General features: G+C 38.2%; 1 protein-coding gene and 1 long non-coding RNA gene across 3 annotated transcripts in view; one reads left to right on the top strand and one right to left on the bottom strand.

Moving 5' to 3' along the window:
• Positions 1–22,004, top strand: part of LOC126190994 (uncharacterized) — a 130,436-nt gene that overhangs the window by 84,371 nt on the left and 24,061 nt on the right. For both annotated transcript variants that reach the window (XM_049931671.1, XM_049931672.1), the window contains exons 3-4: positions 660–775; positions 848–1,045. In XM_049931671.1, coding sequence (XP_049787628.1) covers positions 660–775; positions 848–1,045 — 314 coding nt within the window. The remainder of the gene's footprint in view (positions 1–659; positions 776–847; positions 1,046–22,004) is intronic.
• Positions 6,731–11,660, bottom strand: LOC126190995 (uncharacterized). The gene is made up of 2 exons (XR_007538307.1): positions 11,455–11,660; positions 6,731–8,686 (listed from the first exon to the last, which is right to left on the bottom strand). It is a non-coding gene; the product is annotated as an uncharacterized LOC126190995 (long non-coding RNA).

Raw genomic sequence — 22,004 nt, 5'->3', positions numbered from 1 at the left:
GAGTTAAGCATTTCAGCTTTTGCTTTGCTAGCCTCAGTTTCAGTTCTGGTCTCATTCACTAGGGATTTGACACTTACTTCGGTGCTTACACTTAAATCTACTTAACAGCGTGTAGTAGAAGGAACACTGTGTACCTGTTTAACCCTCCCCCATCCCCCAAGTCCCTCTAATTTTACTCCCAATGTAATTATGTAATATTTTGTGGGTGGATTTATTGTTTTTCTTCGTTTGCCTTGTAATATCTGTTCTTAAAATTATAATAGCAATACTTTCCATGATGCACAATATCTAGTGGTGTTTATAATCAGAGTTTGTCGGGAATTTCCGTGAAACACTTGTGATGGCTTAACAAGTCTATAATGAACCTCATATCTCTCTTCTGAATACCTTGTCTCCTAGTGACACTACTTGTATAAAGTCAGCTGGGTTTTTCCTTGATGGCTCAACTAGAAGAATACTTTCCCGAAGGCATGGATCCAAGTTAGAGTCCTGGTCCTGTATACAGTTATAACCCATAATGGTTATACAGTGCAGTGAATACCTCACTAGAAGCAAAAACTCTCATTCTAACATCCCCTCTTTAAAACATTATTGTAATTTGTATAAAATACACTGCTATTATTAGTCCATGCTGATTTCAATACATTATTTTGTTTCAGAGTATATAGGAAGCGGCATTTTTTTATTATAATACCAATTGGCCTTCTTGTGGTACTTTGTAAATGGTGTCTGTACTGTTGCTGCAAGCGCCAAAGAAGAGGAATACCATATGCGAGTAAGTGATGTGATATTCTTAGTGCTTCCTTTATGCAGTTGTCATTTTTGACTAATTTGTGTCATTTGACAGATATGGAGGAAGTAACAGTCACTGTTACATCAGAAACAAGACAGCCATCAACAAGTGGAAGCTTGACACATCCTCAGAACTTCCAGCAGCAACAGCAGCAGCAGCCACAGCCATTGCCAAGGTCTCTCTATAATCCATTTCAGCCTATACCACTACCACCTCCACCACAAAAAAATGTTTCATCAACTCAACCTGCAGGTGAGCCAGTTGTAAAGTACTTGTCCCTTTGTATGATGTTCACACTTTGTAGGAGATTTATGAGAAACGACACAAATATAGCTGTTAATGACATGATTTATTTGGTTTGGTATTAGCTGTTGGACTATTGCAAAAACTTGAACAGTTACCAGCAACTGGGGTCATTGCAGACTGTAACCCCCCCCCCCCCCCCTCTCTCTCTCACTCTCTCTCTCTTTTTTTTTTACTTTGAAACATATTTGTATGTGAGAAAAATGCACCTTCATTCAGATTCCATGTTTAATTCTTTCAGTTCCCTTATACAGGACAGAGAGAAGCTAGGACAAATTACCTGCAGTGGTACATGCCTAACAAAGTGTTTTGATGTTCAGACTACCCTTATTGCTTAGAATAGTGTTGGAGTTTATTTTACAATACCCAAATACAATAAGTGTCCCGTACATTCACAGATGAAATGAAAACATTTGTAATATGTAACAGTAAATTAATAACTACTTTGAAACTGTGTTTGATGAGACTAGATACATAACAAAATACAAACATGCAATGTTGCTTAACATTGGAAGAACACTATACCAATGCTGCTTCAGCTGTAACACCAAGTGGTTAATACAATGAAATTACGTTTGAGGGGAGGCAGGTTCCATTCTCCAATTGGCCATTTTGACATAGATTTTCCATGTTTTCTTTTAATCCTCACACAAGCCTAAAGCCTGATTTTCCATGTTTTCTTTTAGTCCTCAGACAAGCATAAAGCCAGTTTCCTTTGCCTTTCTTGTCCAGAGTAAGCTTGTGCTCCACACCTAGTGACATCAAGGCTGACACAGAATTTAACTCTGATCTTCCATTTAGATTTTATTGTTTGTGTGTGCAGCATAACAGCTTCTACAGTGTGGCTGGATAGATAAAAAGTCTGCACACTTGGTGGCAGTGGGAGAACACACATACAAATTTAAATTTGTGAGCTGGATATTGGCTCCAAGAGCTTGCAAATTTAAGTACCTTTATATGTGTGTCCTCCTACTGCTACTTGGCGAGTAGACTTTTTATCTATCCAATTACATTATATTTGCAAAAACTGATTATTTTAATTGCTGCAAACAATTTCTATGTAAGAAATGAAGATATGCTGAAGTCTTGGAGCATTCCATAATATTTCTTCTGAGAATATTCTTTGACCAGGAGTTCCACAGTCTGTTAATGAAGTCTACAGTTGCAGGTAAGAGTGTTGCAGTGTCTCCCTTAGTACACTGTATTTGAAATGAGCCATCTTAAGTGAAATCTAATCCACACATCTCTCTTAAATTTGAACCCCTCTATTGTGGTTACAGAGTATGTGATACTTTGAGAATTAGTTGTGGCTTAGTTACATAACTGGCATTATTCTTCTGTAGTGTCCATCTTCTCATTCATACATTACAATACCAGAGTCCCATATTTAAGCTAGTTTGCCAGAAGGTCATCTAGGTCTCCAGGGATTGAGAGGCCTCATACATGGTTGGGACGATGTCATTTTCTCAGTGCTCAAATGTGAATTCCTGTCACCCGAGTTGTGTAGATGTGATAATATTGTTTATGATGTGCAGCCACTGTATAGTAGGCTTCAGTGTTCTTGGAATAATTCTTATATGTTCATAAGTTGGACATAAGTCTTTTTAGTACTGGAGCTGTGTTGGCAATTTGAGGCACGATATTTAATATATGTTTGCTCTGCACTAAGGCGATAGAAGTGGTTCAGAGGGCAGATACATTAACTGCTGGTCAGATACTACATAATATCTTGAAGATGTTGTTGTGTGTGTAGAATTTATTTTATTTACATATCAAGTTCCGTAGGACCAAATTGAGGAGCAAATCTCTAAAGTCATGGAACATGTCAGTACATGAAATTACACCATAAAAGTAATAACAGGTAAAAATAAAATGTTTATGAAGCCGAAAAAAGTCAATCCATAAGTTTAAGTAAACGAAGTCAACAATACAAGAAGAATCAGCTTACCTTTTCAAGGAACTCCTCGACAGAATAGGAGTGACCCATGAGGAATCTCTTCAGTTTCGATTTGAAAGCACATGGATTACTGCTAAGATTTTTGATTTTGAATGGTAGCTTATTGGGGATACAGCAGAATACTGCACACCTTTCTGCACAAGATATAAGGAAGTCCGATCCAAATGCAGGTTGGATTACTGCCAGGTATTAACTGACTGAAAGCTGCTTATTCTTGGGAATAAGCTAATATTGTTAACAAGAAGTGACAGTAAGGAATATATATATTGAGAGGCCAATGTCAAAATACCCAGACCCATGAACAGGGGTTGACAAGAGGTTCGTGAACTTCACCACTTATTGCCCGAACTGGCTGTTTCTGAGCCAAAAATATCCTTTTAGAAGGGGAAGAGTTACCTCAAAATATAATACCATACGACATAAGCGAATGAAAAGAAGCAAAGTAGACTAATTTTCGTGTCCAAAGGTCACTCACTTCAGATACCGTTCTAATAGTAACCTTGAACAAGACCCTGAACATGGTTTTTTCATGACAGTTTACTATTAGAAATTCAGTTTCACTAATCATATGCCCATTCTGTGAATTAAACATCAGGTTTCATTGAAATGTGTGTTAGAAACTGTAAAAACTGAGTCTTGCCGTGATTTAGCATTGGTTTATTTTCTACAAGCCATGAACTTGGAGTGCGGGTAAGCCACTACAAACAGCACAGTGAACGCATTATTGTGGCCAAGATAGACATAAAGCCCACGCCTACTACAGTAATACAAGTTTATGTGCCAACTAGCTCTGCAGATAATGAAGAAATTGATGAAATGTATGATGAGATAAAAGAAATTATTCAGGTAGTGCAGGGAGATGAAAATTTAATAGTCATGGGTGACTGGAATTCAACAGTAGGAAAAGGAAGAGAAGGAAACGTAATAGGTGAATATGGATTGGGGCTAAGAAATGAAAGAGGAAGCCGCCTGGTAGAATTTTGCACAGAGCACAACTTAATCATAGCTAACACTTGGTTCAAGAATCATGAAAGAAGGTTGTATACATGGAAGAACCCTGAAGATATTAAAAGGTTTCAGATAGATTATATAATCGTAAGACAGAGATTTAGGAACCAGGTTTTAAATTGTAAGACATTTCCATGGCAGATGTGGACTCTGACCACCATCTATTGGTTATGACCTGTAGATTAAAACTGAAGAAACTGCAAAAAGGTGGGAATTTAAGGAGATGGGACCTGGATAAACTGAAAGAACCAGAGGTTGTACAGAGTTTCAGGGAGAGAATAAGGGAACAATTGACAAGAATGGGGGAAAGAAATACAGTAGAAGAAGAATGGGTAGCTTTGAGGGATGAAGTAGTGAAGGCAGCAGAGGATCAAGTAGGTAAAAAGACGAGGGCTCGTAGAAATCCTTGGGTAACAGAAGAGATACTGAATTTAATTGATGAAAGGAGAAAATACAAAAATGCAGTAAGTGAAGCAGGCAAAAAGGAATAAAAACGTCTCAAAAATGAGATCGACAGGAAGTGCAAAATGGCTAAGCAGGGATGGCTAGAGGACAAATGTAAAGATGTAGGGGCTTATCTCACAAGGGGCAAGATAGATACTGCCTACAGGAAAATTAAAGAGAATTTTGGAGAAAAGAGAACCACTTGCATGAATATCAAGAGCTCAGATGGAAACCCAGTTCTAAGCAAAGAAGGGAAAGCAGAAAGGTGGAAGGAGTATATAGAGGGTCTATACAAGGGTGATGTTCTTGAGAACAATATTATGAAATGGAAGAGGATGTAGATGAAGATGAAATGGGAGATATGATACTGCGTGAAGAGTTTGACAGAGCACTGAGAGACCTAAGTTGAAACAAGGCCCCAGTAGTAGACAACATTCCATTAGAACTAGTGACAGCCTTGGGAGAGCCAGTCCTGACAAAACTCTACCATCTGGTGAGCAAGATGTATGAGACAGGCGAAATTCCCTCAGACTTCAAGAAGAATATAATAATTCCAATCCCAAAGAAAGCAGGTGTTGACAGATGTGAAAAGTACCGAACTATCAGTTTAATAAGTCACAGCTGCAAAATACTAACGCGAATTCTTTACAGACGAATGGAAAAACTGGTAGAAGCCGACCTCGGGGAAGATCAGTTTGGATTCCGTAGAAATGTTGGAACACGTGAGGCAATACTGACCCTACGACATATCTTAGAAGTTAGATTAAGGAAGGGCAAAGCTACATTTCTAGCATTTGTAGACTTAGAGAAAGCTTTTGACAATGTTGACTGGCATACTCTCTTTCAAATTCTGAAGGTGGCAGGGGTAAAATGCAGGGAGCGAAAAGCTATTTACAATTTGTACAGAAACCAGATGGCAGTTATAAGAGACGAGGGACATGAAAGGGAAGCATTTGTTGGGATGAGAGTGAGACAGGGTTGTAGCCTCTCCCCGTTGCTATTCAATCTGTATATTGAGCAAGCAGTAAAGGAAACAAAAGAAAAGTTCAGAGTAGGAGTTAAAATCCATGGAGAAGAAATAATAACTTTGAGGTTCACCGATGACATTGTAATTCTGTCAGAGACAGCAAAGGACTTGGAAGAGCAGTTGAACGGAATGGACAGTGTCTTGAAAGGAGGGTATAAGATGAACATCAACAAAAGCAAAATGAGGATAATGCAATGTAGTCGAATTAAGTCAGGTGATGCTGAGGGAATTAGATTAGGAAATGAGACACTTAAAGTAGTAAAGGAGTTTTGCTATTTGGGGAGAAAAATGACTGATGATGGTCGAAGTAGAGAGGATATAAAATGTAGACTGGCAATGGCAAGGAAAGCGTTTCTGAAGAAGAGAAATTTGTTAACATCAAGTATTGATTTAAGTGTCAAGAAGTCATTTCTGAAAGTATTTGTATGGAGTGAGCCATGTATGGAAGTGAAACATGACGATAAATAGTTTGGACAAGAAGAGAATAGAAGCTTTCAAAATGTGGTGCTACAGAAGAATGCTGAAGATTAGATGGGTAGATCACATAACTAATGAGGAGGTACTGAATAGAATTAGGGGGAAGAGTAGTTTGTGGCACAACTTGACAAGAAGAAGGGATCGGTTGGTAGGACATGTTCGGAGGCATCAAGGGATCACCAATTTAGTACTGGAGGGCAGTGTGGAGGGTAAAAATCATAGAGGGAGACCAAGAGATGAATACACGAAGCAGATTCAGGATGATGTAGGCTGCAGTAGGTACTGGGAGATGAAGAATCTTGCACAGGATAGAGTAGCATGGAGAGCTGCATCAAACCAGTCTCGGGACTGAAGACAACAACAACAACAACAACAACAACAACAACAACAACATGAACTTTAGGTCAGGAACTGCTCTATTTGAAACCAGGCCAATGTTGCACACAACATCCTTTCTACCAAGCTAGTGTCATCAGCAAACAGAAATATTTTAGGATTACCCATAATACTAGAGGGCATATCATTTATATAACTAAGGAACAGAAGTGGCCCCAACACTGATCCCTGGTGCAAACTTGTGAACATTAACTGAAATTTTACAAGAGATTAAATTTGTAATTTTCTGGGGTTTGATCAGAACAAGCCAATGAATTCATAACCTTGGAGTTTGAGTTGATTATTGCCTGGGTCTGAAAATTTGGAAATAAACTGAGACACTGTATTTGATTCCTCTTTAATTTATTAATTGCATTAGCACCACACTGTAACAACTTTCACATTGCAATAAACTTTTCATAACTTCACAAAATTAAATTTATACATTGTGTGCTGATGTCTACAAAACATAGGATTTCATTACAATTCACTCCTGATTTGTCACTTCTTCACAACCCAGCAACAACTACTGCCTGACACTACCACTTGGATGGTGTAAAATAATGTACACAATAACAGTAACACACAATATTGTTTAGAAGAGTGCATAATTGGAATTACAGTTAATAATTGTAAATTTTTGACAGATGGATACATGGTTTGTAAATGTAAAATACACATAATTACAAATTTCATGTAAGAAGAATCTAGTTAAAATACATATTTTAAATCAAAAATTAATGAAATGCATTTTGTAAATACCTAATACAAAAAAGTTAATGTACATTTTTTTAAATTTTGTAAATACTTAATACAAAAAAGTTAATGTACATTTTCATCACATAGTTCTTTCTGCTGCTAACATTCTTCCTGATTCTTTAATGCAAGACTGACAATTTTGTTCAGCCAAACGTTTGGTAGAAATTTTTTAAACATTTTAAAGTTAATTTTCAGTTTCCCAATATTTTCCAGAACATACCAAATCAGTTTTAGATAACAGAATAATAATTTTGACATCTGACGGAATAGTATTTGTTATAATTAGATTTTCAGATTAATAATAAATTGAAATTGGAAGATGACCACAGTTTTCATTTAGTACAAAAGTTTACATAATTCCAGTCTTTGTGTTGGGTCATTAATTAAACTTCAGAGATCAGATTCAACACTACTCTGTACCATTACAAGTGCTCCATAAGCCTGGTTAGTTTGGCTATGGCCAGACTTCTTACTATACACTATGTCTACTCAGTACCCCAGTTACTCATTTACATCAGTACCTCACATCAGAGATTGTGTACTTGATGTCTCATCATGATCAAAACCGAAGGTCTCACTTATGTAGTGTCTTAGCTGTGCTCATATGTAAAACAAAAACATTTGCAAACTCCTCCTCTGTTGCTGCCAGATGCCTCTGGAATGAGTTACCCTGCACTCTATGCCTTGTTGCTCATAAGAAGATGCTACAGCACTTCTTCCTGTCACACACGTAATATGTCCTAAAAGTTAACATTTCTGGCCAGTTTCCCCCTGTCAAACACTAAAGCAAATACTTTCATCTTGTACCATTTCCTCTTTCCACTCCTCAGCTATGTCCTTTTCTTTTCCCCCTATCTTCATTAATTTTTTTATCACATTTCTTTTTCACTCCCTCTTCCAACACTTTCTCTCATGTCCATTCTTGCTAGCACACATAATTTACATTTGCCTTCCTTTAATTTGTCTTCATTGGTATACTTCAAATGAATTAAACTGTGTTTTTTCTTTGGCACTGTAGTAATTTCTAAAAGTTGTATTCTATGTTAGATGTAACTTATGACATGCTTACATTATGAATGTCATGTAGAATAAGTGGTTGGATGTAAGACAGGGCAAGATGGCCTAATCTTGCTATATTAAATAAATAAATAAACACAATAAATCATGTGGGTACATATGTTTGTAAACTGTAGTATATAGCATTTACATTTTGTGCTGTTTCTGAGATAGTGTGATGTTCTTGATCATTCCTGAAGAATAAGACTGAGGCATTCATGGAAAGCTTGAGAATTTGCCTAAACTGATGCACCAAGAAACCCAAGACTTGCTTTCCAAATAATGTGACTGAATCCTTTATAACTGATCAAGGTCAAGGTATCATCATGTCTGTTGATGATGGATGTTTTGTATCATAGGATCTAGAATCTTAGTCTAATCTTCTAAATAGTGAGGACAGAGCAGACTTCTATTAATAAACTAAATCTTGAGTTCTGCTCTATGCCAGTGGGTGGTTAGATATTCAGGCCAAACAGTTGGTGGTCACCTACACAGAACAACAGAGAAAGAAAAGAAAAAGAAAGATCACTTATGTATATTTATATTTATTTATATAATAGAGGGAAACATTCCACGTGGGAAAAATATGTCTAAAAAGAAAGATGTGAGACTTACCAAACAAAAGCGCTGGCAGGTCGATAGACACACAAACAAACACAAACATACACACAAAATTCTAGCTTTCGCAACCAATGGTTGCCTCGTCAGGAAAGAGGGAAGGAGAGGGAAAGACAAAAGGATTTGGGTTTTAAGGGAGAGGGTAAGGAGTCATTCCAATCCCGGGAGCGGAAAGACTTACCTTAGGGGGAAAAAAGGACAGGTATACACTCGCACACACACACATATCCATCCGCATATACACAGACACAAGCAGACAATTTCTAAAAGTTGTATTCTATGTTAGATGTAACTTATGACATGCTTACATTATGAATGTCATGTAGAATAAGTGGTTGGTGTCTGTGTATATGCGGATGGATATGTGTGTGTGTGTGCGCGCGCGCGCGCGAGTGTATACCTGTCCTTTTTTCCCCCTAAGGTAAGTCTTTCTGCTCCCGGGATTGGAATGACTCCTTACCCTCTCCCTTAAAACCCAAATCCTTTTGTCTTTCCCTCTCCTTCCCTCTTTCCTGACGAGGCAACCATTGGTTGCGAAAGCTAGAATTTTGTGTGTATGTTTGTGTTTGTTTGTGTGTCTATCGACCTGCCAGCGCTTTTGTTTGGTACATCTTTCTTTTTAGATTTATATTTATTTATTATGACAAATATTCCATAGGTCAATTTTTGCGTGGTAACACGTGGACATGGAATGAGTCAAAACATTTAATTCTTTATTACATTTGTATTATTAAGAATCACAAAGATTGGGAATACAAATTAGAAAATAATAATGAAAAACACAATGGTAAGTTCTAATTATACTCACAAATAGAGGTTAAATTACAGTTTTGGAAATGTTATCCAAACAGTAATTTATATAGTAAAAAATGTTCATCTTGATTTACGGAACACAAATTATTTACTTTACTTTTAAATAGTACATTATTAACTCCTAGACACTTATTATAACTTGGAAGTGCTTTGAAAGTTTTTGTGCTTGTGTATTTTACATCTTTGTACTAGTGACAAGTTTTTCCAGTCACAGTGTAGGTCACATTTCCTTCCTTTGTTATGATGATGGTATGTTTCATTCATTTCACACTGAGAAGAATAGTCAGTCATGATTGTTGTGATTGAAAAGAGATATTGTGAGAGTGGGTGCCTTTTTGCTTAAAATGATACAGCATGAGGATCTTGGAGACACTCCACACAAAATTTGGACAACCTTTTTCTGACTTGCAAACACTATTTTTGACAGTGGCAAATCACCCCAGCAGCATATTCTGTAACACACAAGTGAATGAAAGTAGGCATAGTTTTGAGACACAGACGTCTCTGATTATGGAGATTATCCAGGTGCCAAATGTTGCAGAGCTAAGCCTTTTCAGGGTTTTGTGGATGTGGTGTTCAGTTTAATCATGCTAACTATAAGGATGTGTAAGAATTTTGAACACTGTACCTTCTGGCTCTCATGCACAATCTTTATCACCTTGGTCTTTTGTTAGAAGAACGGAAATGAATGTAAATGGTTTTGCAGAGATTCACTGATAGAAAATTTACTGTGAACCTGTTCAGTACATCCGCAAGTAATTTGTTGGCATATCTGAATCTTCCAGCATAGGCGAGACCCACATTTATTTGATTCAGGACACATGAACAAGGTGCAATGAAAAATCCTTATCATTTTCATGAGAAAACACACGATCTGTTAGGCCTCAAACAACTGCTACAAAAGGAGAAAAAGTGCTTATTTTAAGTAACAGTCATGGCAGAAACTATGGGAGTATACTAAAAGGCAAATTAGATAAAAAAAATTCAGTGTACGAAGTATTATATAATCTGATATGCCAATTAAGGAAGTTGTGAAACACATGGACAAATTGACTGATAACTTCTCCTTTAATGATACATTAATTATTATTGGTGTCACAAATGCCACTGAAAAACCTCTGGAAGAATTTCAGAAGAACATGATAGATTCTTTGGAATATATACTTCAACTCACATGCAAAACGAATGTAATAATTCATCCAATACCACTTAGACATGACACACAAGGTCTAAATGAAAAACTCAGATATGTTAATCTCATTATGTCAGAAAAAAATCAACACTGCCACAGACATATGTAAAAAGAAATGAATATACAACTTATAACGATATGTTTACGTAATGTGTATACATAAACATACAGTTATAAATGTCCTCGTTCGTAGTCGCTAATTATAACAATATGTTACTTTTGTGCTGTAACATATAGCTATAATCAGCGGTGGAAACATATTTGCGAACGCCGACTGTGTGCGGCTGTTTCTTGTTGGATCGTCTGATCAGTCGGAAGTTGCATTGCATAGGAGAGTAAATGCCTATTCAAAATATAATTATTTTGGATAGCTCAACATGAATTTCCTAAGGGACCGTAGTTTATCATGCATTTGCCAGTAGAATATGGCGCAGAGAAAATATTTCGCCGCAAGCAACTTCCGTCCGAACTCGACGAAAGAATTCGTGACTGTGAACTCTCTATTTGGCAGAAACATATAGAAAATTAAATAACTTCATGAAGGAGTGAGACATAGATTCTATATTAAATAAATAGTCCATACACGAGTTCCATTTAAGTCTGAATTTATGGCAATTAATAGACGAACTTACACTGCAATGAAGGATTTAACATGGATGCCGTTTTGACTGGCACTTCTCTTAATGAAAACAATTCCTTTGACGTTTTCACATACACGTCGCACAATAAATCTGCTGCTAGGCACTTTTAGTATTACACATTTACTTTATACTAGAACAATATTAATTTTAACAATAATAATACGGCGGCAAGACATGCGCCTCCGACACAAGTTACAGGAGACAAGAGAAGAATGAGTAACTGTTCATCGAGAATATCTCGTACCTCAAAAAAAAAAAAAAATGTGTAAAAGTGTTCTTCTTCTGTCTGTTTTTCGCGCCGCGGTTTTCAAAGTCAATAACTCACTGCATCTCTGACGGCGCGTCGACAATAAACAAGTTACGTCACAGGTCGTTCACCTTTTACATTCTCGCAACATTATTTGCTAACTGTAGCTGTTGCCGAGCGACTGCTCGATTAGTGAATGATTTAAAATGATAAGGCAATCACATAATGTTACAAACTCATGGTTTACATCTGAACAAACAAGGAAAGATTCACATCTGTAATAGGCTTGCTTCTTTCATACACATGGCGAAAACTGAAAAACCAAGTACCGGTACAGGGAAAAAGCATATGCAAATGGACAAACAGATAAAAAGTGCCAGTCTCAAAGTAAAGTGCCACCAATGAAAAAACATAGGTATGGACCAATAAATAACAAAAAAATAAGCTCAAAGGAAGTCGCAACAACACACTTATTACGTTAAATTGCAAATCATAAAATGCAGCAACAAGGCAGTCGTTAATGGACAGACCTAGTAAATTCATCTTTTGAGAGTGGTGCACTTCAGAATAATCTGAAAACGGCTTTGCATAAGAAGGGTGCATAAAGTGATAAAGCTAATTATAGGCCAGCTTCAGTATTGTCAGGCTTCAGCAAAATAATGGAAAAAATGTTCTTTAGAAGATTAACGGTTTTCTTAAATAAAGAGGGGCTGATAAGTGACTCCCAACATGGAAAGTCAACCGAGACAGCAAATTTTGCCTTCGTAAATGAAGTATTGAAAGTAGTGGTTGATAAGCAACCTGTATCTGGGATATTTCTAGACATAAGTAAAGCCTTCGATGTCATTGATCATGGCATTCTCTTGCATAAATTAAGTAATTATGGAATTAGAGGCCAGTCATACCTCAGTAATCATCAGCAGATTACAGAAATAAAACACAAAGATAGTGAAACACAAAAAATTTCTAGTTTTTACAGTGATGAAGAGAAAAATCAAGTATGGAGTCCCACAAGGATCAGTACTGGGACCTGTCCTATTCCTGCTGTATATAAATGACTTGGCTAGTAAAATATACATGATGGAACCACTGTATTCTTTGCAGATGATACTAATATTCTAATTAATTCTTAGAATAAGGAATATCTGCAGGAGGCTGCAATATCAGTTATGCATACCTTAATGCACTGGCTCAGGACCAATAAGCTCATCATAAATTCTGAAAAAACTGTGGCAGTTAACTTACACACCACACAAAACCTCCATCCTGCAAACCCTGTTTTCGCTCTCAAAGGAAAAAACGTGTGAGGTCCGTTATACAGAATTTCTAGGCATTCATGTACAGGCAGATCTGAAGTGGGAGGTGCATCTAAACAATTTAAATAACAGACTGAATTCACTAGCATATGCTGTTCGGATCCTCACTCAGAATAGAAGCTGCTCGTCAGTGCTGACAATGTACCATTGTAGTATACAGTATGTATGTATGGAATAATTTTTTGGGGGAATTCTACAAAAACATTTAAAATGCAGAAAAAGATTATCAGGGTGATAAAAAAAGCTAAAGTCAAACATTCCTGTAGACCTCTTTTTAAAACTGCCTTGCTTGTATTATATAAAATACAAATTTTCACAAAAGGGAGCATCTTAAAAAAGGAATATCTCTTCGGGCACAACTATGGTATACACACACATATGAAACTAGGCAATACCTTCTTACCTAAAATGCATACCAACATTAAATGCACTTAAAGTTAAAACTGTTCTTGCTTGACCACTGCTTCTGTTCTTTGTCTGAATTTATGGAACATTGTATTAAGTAAAACTCATTTTACTAATTGTCAATTCATAATATAGTTTACATTGTGCTTATAATGTTATCTCACTTAATAACTGCTATTATCACATGTAGAAGCAATGTAGTACACCAACCTACATTATTATGCATTTTGATTATGTCAGCAATGTAGTCAAGATGACTATTGTATTGTAAATTATCTGTCCTATATCACATGTACAAACAACATACTAAAATGATTCTTGGACAAATAAACATATTTTAGTTTCTGATGTCTTATGCTAGAGAGTTACAAACTCCACTAAAAGGATGACCTAAAGTGCTAAAGAAGTGGCTTGTTTTGTTAACCAAAGCATTCTCAACCCATATCTCCTTTGCTCATTACCACATTACGTGCAGTCACTTTGTCAATGAAAGTGGATCATAGCTTAACTGTATGCTCCCAATACTTATTCCCAGATGAAAATTTAGACTGAGGCTCTCACTGAGTTTGTCACACTGCTCCTCTAACCATTCCTAACCATGCTGTGGGAAATACCAACCACCATGTATCTTTTACTGTCCAGTTGGTGATTACTCTTTACCAAACTTTAAATAACTTTACACATCATTGAAGTAGATTTTCATGGTTAAGCATTTTTACTATCACTATCCAAGTTGATAATAAACATGATAATAAACTTCGTACATATAACAACTCATACCAGTAAACTATAAAGACTTTGAGGAATCTAACACAAGTTTACAGTGGCTGCTCTTAATTATGCAGGTCATCAACTTTATGATGATTGAGATAATGCTTAGCCTAAAAGACACATTCAGAATTATAAAAAGCTGCTTGAAGTCAACTCCAGTCAAAAGGCTCTACCACCTTTCAGGAATAGCACCACCTCCTGTTTGAAGAGAAATAATAACAAACTGGGAAAGAATGAAACTGGAACAGGAAAAAACACATCACATGCATGGGCATCAACCCTGAGCCTGTTATGAAACTCCAGTTACAGAATTATTTTGAAGTAAATAAGCTCTTTCAGGACACACAGCATGGTTTTCGCAAGGGAAAGTCAACGTTTACGGCAGCACTGGACTTAACTAGAAAAATAAGGCAAGCAAGGATTCGAAGACTGAGAAAGTGTGGCATTGACACTCTGTGATCTTAGCAAGGCATTTGACTGCATTTCCCACAAGATACTGCACAATAAATTGAAGTGTTATGGTGTCGGAGGTGTTGTTTTGGTAACTTTTCAGTCTTATCTGGAAAACCGGAGACAAGTGGTATCAATTCATGGAGCAACATCACAAGAACAAAAGGTGGAACATGGAGTACCCCAAGGGTCCCTCATAGGGCCTCTCCTGTTCCTTAATTGTGTCAATGATATGGGTTATAACAAAAATATGTTACAGTTTGCTGATGACACCAACCTTTTTGCCAAAGGAAGAACTGCTGCAGAATCATTCGAAGAAACAGTTGTACTCTTCCAAAACATTAAAGAATGGTTCATCAAGAATAAAATGAAAATGAATGAAGAAAAAACACAACATCTGATATGCATCCTTAACAACATTGGATGCCATGATAATATGGAGACTCTCAAACTGTTGGGCTTCATGATAGACAGGAAACTAACAATGAATGAACACACAGTGTACGTGTTCTCCAAGCTCTCCCGTGTAATATACCTTCTGAGGAGGTTAAAAGGTATATTGAGTGACCAATATCTCATAACAGTATATTCAGCAGGTTGTAAGAATGTGCTAATTCTACAAAAAAAAGCTCTCAGAATAGTCACATCAAGCAAAAGACAGGAGCACTGCAGACCTACACTCCTGGAAATGGAAAAAAGAACACATTGAAACCGGTGTGTCAGACCCACCATACTTGCTCCGGACACTGCGAGAGGGCTGTACAAGCAATGATCACACGCACGGCACAGCGGACACACCAGAAACCGCGGTGTTGGCCGTCGAATGGCGCTAGGTGCGCAGCATTTGTGCACCGCCGCCGTCAGTGTCAGCCAGTTTGCCGTGGCATACGGAGCTCCATCGCAGTCTTTAACACTGGTAGCATGCCGCGACAGCGTGGACGTGAACCGTATGTGCAGTTGACGGACTTTGAGCGAGGGCGTATAGTGGGCATGCGGGAGGCCGGGTGGACGTACCGCCGAATTGCTCAACACGTGGGGCGTGAGGTCTCCACAGTACATCGATGTTGTCGCCAGTGGTCGGCGGAAGGTGCACGTGCCTGTCGACCTGGGACCGGACCGCAGCGTCGCACGGATGCACGCCAAGACCGTAGGATCCTACGCAGTGCCGTAGGGGACCGCACCGCCACTTCCCAGCAAATTAGGGACACTGTTGCTCCTGGGGTATCGGCGAGGACCATTCGCAACCGTCTCCATGAAGCTGGGCTATGGTCCCGCACACCGTTAGGCCGTCTTCCGCTCACGCCCCAACATCGTGCAGCCCGCCTCCAGTGGTGTTGCGACAGGCGTGAATGGAGGGACAAATGGAGACGTGTCGTCTTCAGCGATGAGAGTCGCTTCTGCCTTGGTGCCAATGATGGTCGTATGCGTGTTTGGCACCGTGCAGGTGAGCGCCACAATCAGGACTGCATACGACCGAGGCACACAGGGCCAACACCCGGCATCATGGTGTGGGGAGCGATCTCCTACACTGGCCGTACACCACTGGTGAACTACCCTGGCCAGCAAGATCTCCGGATCTGTCCCCCATTGAGCATGTTTGGGACTGGATGAAGCGTCGTCTCACGCGGTCTGCACGTCCAGCACGAACGCTGGTCCAACTGAGGCGCCAGGTGGAAATGGCATGGCAAGCCGTTCCACAGGACTACATCCAGCATCTCTACGATCGTCTCCATGGGAGAATAGCAGCCTGCATTGCTGCGAAAGGTGGATATACACTGTACTATTGCCGACATTGTGCATGCTCTGTTGCCTGTGTGTATGTGCCTGTGGTTCTGTCAGTGTGATCATGTGATGTATCTGACCCCAGGAATGTGTCAATAAAGTTTCCCCTTCCTGGGACAATGAATTCACGGTGTTCTTATTTCAATTTCCAGGAGTGTATATTCAACCAATTAGGAATTATGACAGTCTTCAGCCAATATGTGTTTTTAAGTCTCATCAGTGTAAAAGAAAACCAAGGAGTCTTCAGCATGACGCAAGATATACACAATCACAATACCCGTAACAAGAGGAGCATTGAAATACCCAGGTGTCGACTGACGGGAACGCAAGACAGCTTTCCAGTGGTTGCCGTAAAGATGTTCAACTCACTGCCTCAAGAAGTGCAATCCCTGCCGCTAGGAACATTCAGAAGGAGAGTAGCACAGGACCTGAAAGAACGCCCATTGTACTCCATTGGTAATTCTTTAATAGTGACCAAAGTGAATGGACAAACAAATAGTTTTTCTGTTAAGTATAAATGTCTTAATTTTGTGAATATTTTTTAAAATGTATATATGTAATTAACCTTGACGCAGTCTGTCCAGTCATGGCTGGTAAAAGACACAGATCTAGTAATAAAGTATAGTAATAAAGTAATACCCACAATGACTAAGGTCAAGGAAAAGTTTCCTCAGAACATCAGAGAAACTCACAACCACTGATGAAAAAGCCAGGCTGCAACTATGGAGTGCTGAGGCATCCTGCTGTCCTGGTTGGAAAAGATTTGCAAAATCATTCCCCTCTGGTCATGATGAGAGTCCTTTAATATGCTTAGGTCAGAAGTGGGCAGGTCATGAGTTAACCTGGCAAAATAGGGATACATGGAAGAAAACAAAACTCAATGTGACTGTGGAGAAGAACAGACTGTTCAACATGTGCTTCAGTGTCGACTGTGTCCAGCCACCCGCACAGAAAATGACCTTCACCAGGCAATGGAAAATGCACTGGAAGTGGCCAAATTTTGGTGAAGGATTACATAAACTGTGCTGATCTGTGAACTGTTGTATAAACAGTGTTTTATGTATGTTTATGATGCGAGAATAATAATAATAATCAACTTTATGTAACTTTACTGAACCCAGGTACATTTTACTGTACTCTTTGAAAGCTGAACACCTGATGAATTCATACAATCTTACATCAGTAGTTGACTTTCCAACCAAAGTCACATCTGAGAGAGTTTGATAGAAAATATATTTATGGATATAAGTAAGTGCCACTGCTTCTCTGTCACCCCTGCCCTGAATGGTTTACCTGACCATGATGGGCAGCTCCTCACGTGGCATGACAGAACAACTGTCACGAAAGCAACTGTCATCTGGAAATCTAGAAGGTTAATGACCAGAGACTCACTGAAAATCTTTACCGTATTTACTCGAATCTAAGCCGCACCTGAAAAATGAGACTAGAAATCAAGGGGAAAAAAAATTGCCGAATCTAAGCCACACCTGAAATTTGAGACTCAAAATTCAAGGGGAGAGGAAAGTTTTAGACGGCACATCCAAATTGAAGCAAAGTTGGTCCATTGTAACATGAGACACAATTTAGGTCGAATGTATGAAGATGCAGCTACAGTAGTTTGTTTGAGTCGTAAGCTTAGCAGTTAAGCTTTACCAGGTAGCCATTGCTATGCGTCAGGCCTTCGTCTGTATTTATAAGGATACACTTCCCTTTTCACGTGCTTCGTCTGGTTTGAACCAATTGCTTATTTTGCTTTGACCTAATAAGTGCCGTTCTCATTGTTATAGGTGTTTACATCACTCTAGGCTGAAAATTCATTATTGTACTGTGTCATGCATTGTTTGTCGCATTCTGATAATGAGTGTTTACAACCCGTCGCCGCTCGTGGCATGGCTTGCTTTTGTGCGTGCTACTGCCGCTTAAAATAAAAAAGAGAGAGGAATTGTCTCATTAACGAAACAATGGCAAGAGACTGCTATTTGTGGTTACCTACACTGCTGCTTTCTTTGATAATGATCAACAAGAACCAAATAATAGAGTGCGTATGACAGAAGATTTTCTGAACAGGAGTTTAGCGAACATTTTTCTCTGTTTGAAAATCTTTGCAGACGCCTCTTTACTACATTACATTCTGCACAGAAATTAGAGTCATCGTAGATTTAGAAATCTAGTCAGTTGCCATGCTTCATTTCTGATGGTATCACTATTCAGCATAAGAATAATACGAATATAAACATGGCATGATATGTATATTCTTCCGCATTTGCTGTTGTCTCTAATTTCATAGTTTATTAGGCAGACAGGATTTAAATGCGATAGTAGCAAACATGAAAGAATGCATGGTATAAGGTTTACATTCGTATTATTCTTATGGTGCACAGAATACAGAATGTGATTCACGATTCATAAAAGTTTCTATTAGCAACAGGTAGGAAAAAATTCAGAACGTACAGTTGGCCATATTGACATACATCCCACACAGTCTTGCCAGTAGGATTTTCGTAGTAGGTTTTTAATGATGAGTTCAAATGCAGAGTGTGTTGTTGCCTTCAGTCCGTAGACTGGTTTGATGCAGCTCTCCACGCTTTTCTATCCTGTGCAACACTTATAAAATAAGAATGGAAATTTAAAACAAAATTTTAGTAGGTTTGGAATACATCTTACACGAAATGTTTAAAATATCAGTCATGATTGTGAGTCAGTATCACTCGATTCTTTGTTGCTCATTTCTTCATACAAAGCATCGTTCCCCATACTATCTAGTGCATTGGATATCGAACATTTTTTAAATGCTTGTTGCACAGTCTGATTTGGAACACACTTCCATGCATCATAAATCCATTGACACACTTGCGACAAATTTGCACGTTTTACACGTCCTGTTTGTGTCAGTTGTCTGTCGCTTTTCGAAAGCCAGTTTGTGTACATGCATTTTAGCTTGCCCTTAAATTATTCAATTATCAAACAGTCGTCAAGTGATTGCAGAATTGAAGTCATCCTGCCTGGAATTGCTGTCAAGTCCGTTTTGCTTTCCTCTAATTTTCGTTTTACTGCAGGTGTTGTATGGCCTGTGCACGCATCTAATACCAACAGACAGCGTAAACCAAGCATTGCGCCAGGACGACGATTCCACACACGCCCAATCCATTTCAGTACCATGTCCTCCGAAAACCAACCAGTTTCGTTTGCTCGTACAATTACAGTTTTTAGAAACACGTCCGATTTCGGTAAAGTCATTCACTTGAAAACTATGAATGGGGGGTAATTTATGTCCATGTGCAGTGCAAGCAAGCATGACGGACATCCGCTGTTTTTCACACCCTTATGTCTTTCTTTCCTTTGTCGTCAACCGTATAATTTGACGGCATGTCAAAATATAAGGAAGTTTGGTCAGCATTTCCTATCTGAACAAGAAGGTATTGCTGTTCTGTGCACCGCATGATTATGAAACGCCCTGAAATTCCACAAGTTTTTCTTCATAATTTTTCGGCAGCTTCCGTGCAATTGAAGTTCGCCTCCGAAGTGAAAAACCCCAGCGATTCTTAAACAGATCAATCTAGCTGCGACTAGCCTTAAAATTTTAGATTTTTTTGCTCTCTAGCAATTTCATGTGCCTTAATTTTTAGAATTTCGGCATTCACAGGCAGGAATTTCTCATGCTGTTCCTTGACAAATTCATTTAACATCACTTCTAGTGCATAATATCAGCCACACTTTGGCCCACTAAATGCTTTCCTGCTACTTGAACATTCAAATAATTTGTCTCCCTGCTGTCAACATCGCCTGACGTTGCTCTCATCAATCCTGTATCGCAAACCTGCAGCACAATTAGAACTTTGTTTCGCAAAAGAAATAACTCCCCTCTTAAATTTAGCACTATAATGAAAGTTCTTCACAAAATTCCATGAAGGTGCCGCTAAGTGAAATCTTAATGAGCCCCAGCGTATCAACACGTGCAACAATCCTAAGCATTTTGCATTGTTGGTATTTTTGTGTAAAGAAATTTTTGTTGCTACGAATATTTGAAAGGCTGCTACACTCGAAGATGTAGAATACGGAATTTCTATTTATTTCGTTAGATACTGTATGGAAATGCAGTATAGCTTTTGTTTTTACTGACGCAGAGGTTTTAGCGTCAGTATTTATCTTTGTGCCTGCATAGCATACCTGTGTCACATATGTTCGACGGCAGAAGTTAGTTGTGGCGGCACTGACCAACATTTTTTTAGAATATCTGCTTACTTTGCACTCTATTCTAAGCTGCAGGCGGTTTTTTGGATAACAAAAATCGGAAAAAAGTACGGCTTAGTTTCGAGTAAAAACGATAAATATAAAGTGGAGCATGGAATACAGGATGGATGAGGTTAATGCTAAATTTAATATATTTATAAATGCATTTTCATCCCTCAAGGGATTAGTCCAAAAAGTTTGTTAGAAATGATACTTCTGCATCCCTGAATGAACCCTGGATCAGAAAGAGAATTACACATTCATGCCAAAAAGAGCAAAATTTGTTGGGGTTAGACTGTCTAAGGGCACAACAAAAATTTGTCATTATAAAATGCACTGTAAGACCTTGAATAGTTGATAAAAATCAAAACCATTATAGTATGAACAATAAATTGATAACTCTAATAATAAGTTGAAGACTTGATTAGATTGTCGGTGGGGAAGAACAAAACAACTTTACAAGTATTCAATATCAAACATGAAGGAAATCTTATAGGCAATCCTGGAAACATGGCCAATATTTTCAACAAACACTTCTTGTCAGTGCCTGGCCAAATAGGCTGCAAGGGTTCAGTTAATCAAGTCTTAACTCTTATGCAAATTACTATTTCCAGAAATATCAGTAAAATTTATGTTAGCCTTGTCACAGTATCTGAAATCGAAACAACAATCACCACTCTGAAAAATAAAAATTACACTGGAGTAGATAATATTTCTAACAATTTGTTGAAACAGTGCTGTGGTTCTATAAGTGATGACCTTAACCACATTCAATGCATCCTTAACCAAGAAACTGTGCCTGACAGGTTCTAGAATCTATAAATAACAAAATGGCAACAAGAGGATTATTATGTGATTTATCAAAAATGTCCGACACTTCAAACCATTAAATATTATTACAGAACAGTAATCTTTTAGAATAAGTGGTGTATCAAACAGGCAGCTACAGTCCAACCCAAAAGATTGGAAGCAGAAAGTAATAGTAAACTTTATAGATGGTTTTTTAGTGGTGGTCTAGCTACACCAGAGTGGAAGGGCATGAAATGGACTGCTACAGCAATCCATTCTTGGTCTTTTACTGTTCCATATTTGTGAATGTCTCACAATAGTGTACTAAATTACAGAGCAATTTTACCATTTTTGCAGAAGACACCAATGTTATGATTAATGGTCATAAATGTGAAAATCTTCAAGTAACTATTGAGTTGGTGCATATGTTTGTGGCAATTTTACATACATTTAATAAACACAGCATACCACTTAACAGAGACTAGTCATTAATAATATATTTCCCTTTGCTATTTACAACAGTGGAACAGGAGGGGAAAATTGCTGCCCTT

The sequence above is a fragment of the Schistocerca cancellata genome, chromosome 6, assembly GCF_023864275.1.
Source record: "Schistocerca cancellata isolate TAMUIC-IGC-003103 chromosome 6, iqSchCanc2.1, whole genome shotgun sequence".
NCBI lineage: Eukaryota > Metazoa > Arthropoda > Insecta > Orthoptera > Acrididae > Schistocerca > Schistocerca cancellata.
Note: the sequence above shows the minus strand (reverse complement) of the source record. Positions and strands in the feature narration are given on the sequence as shown.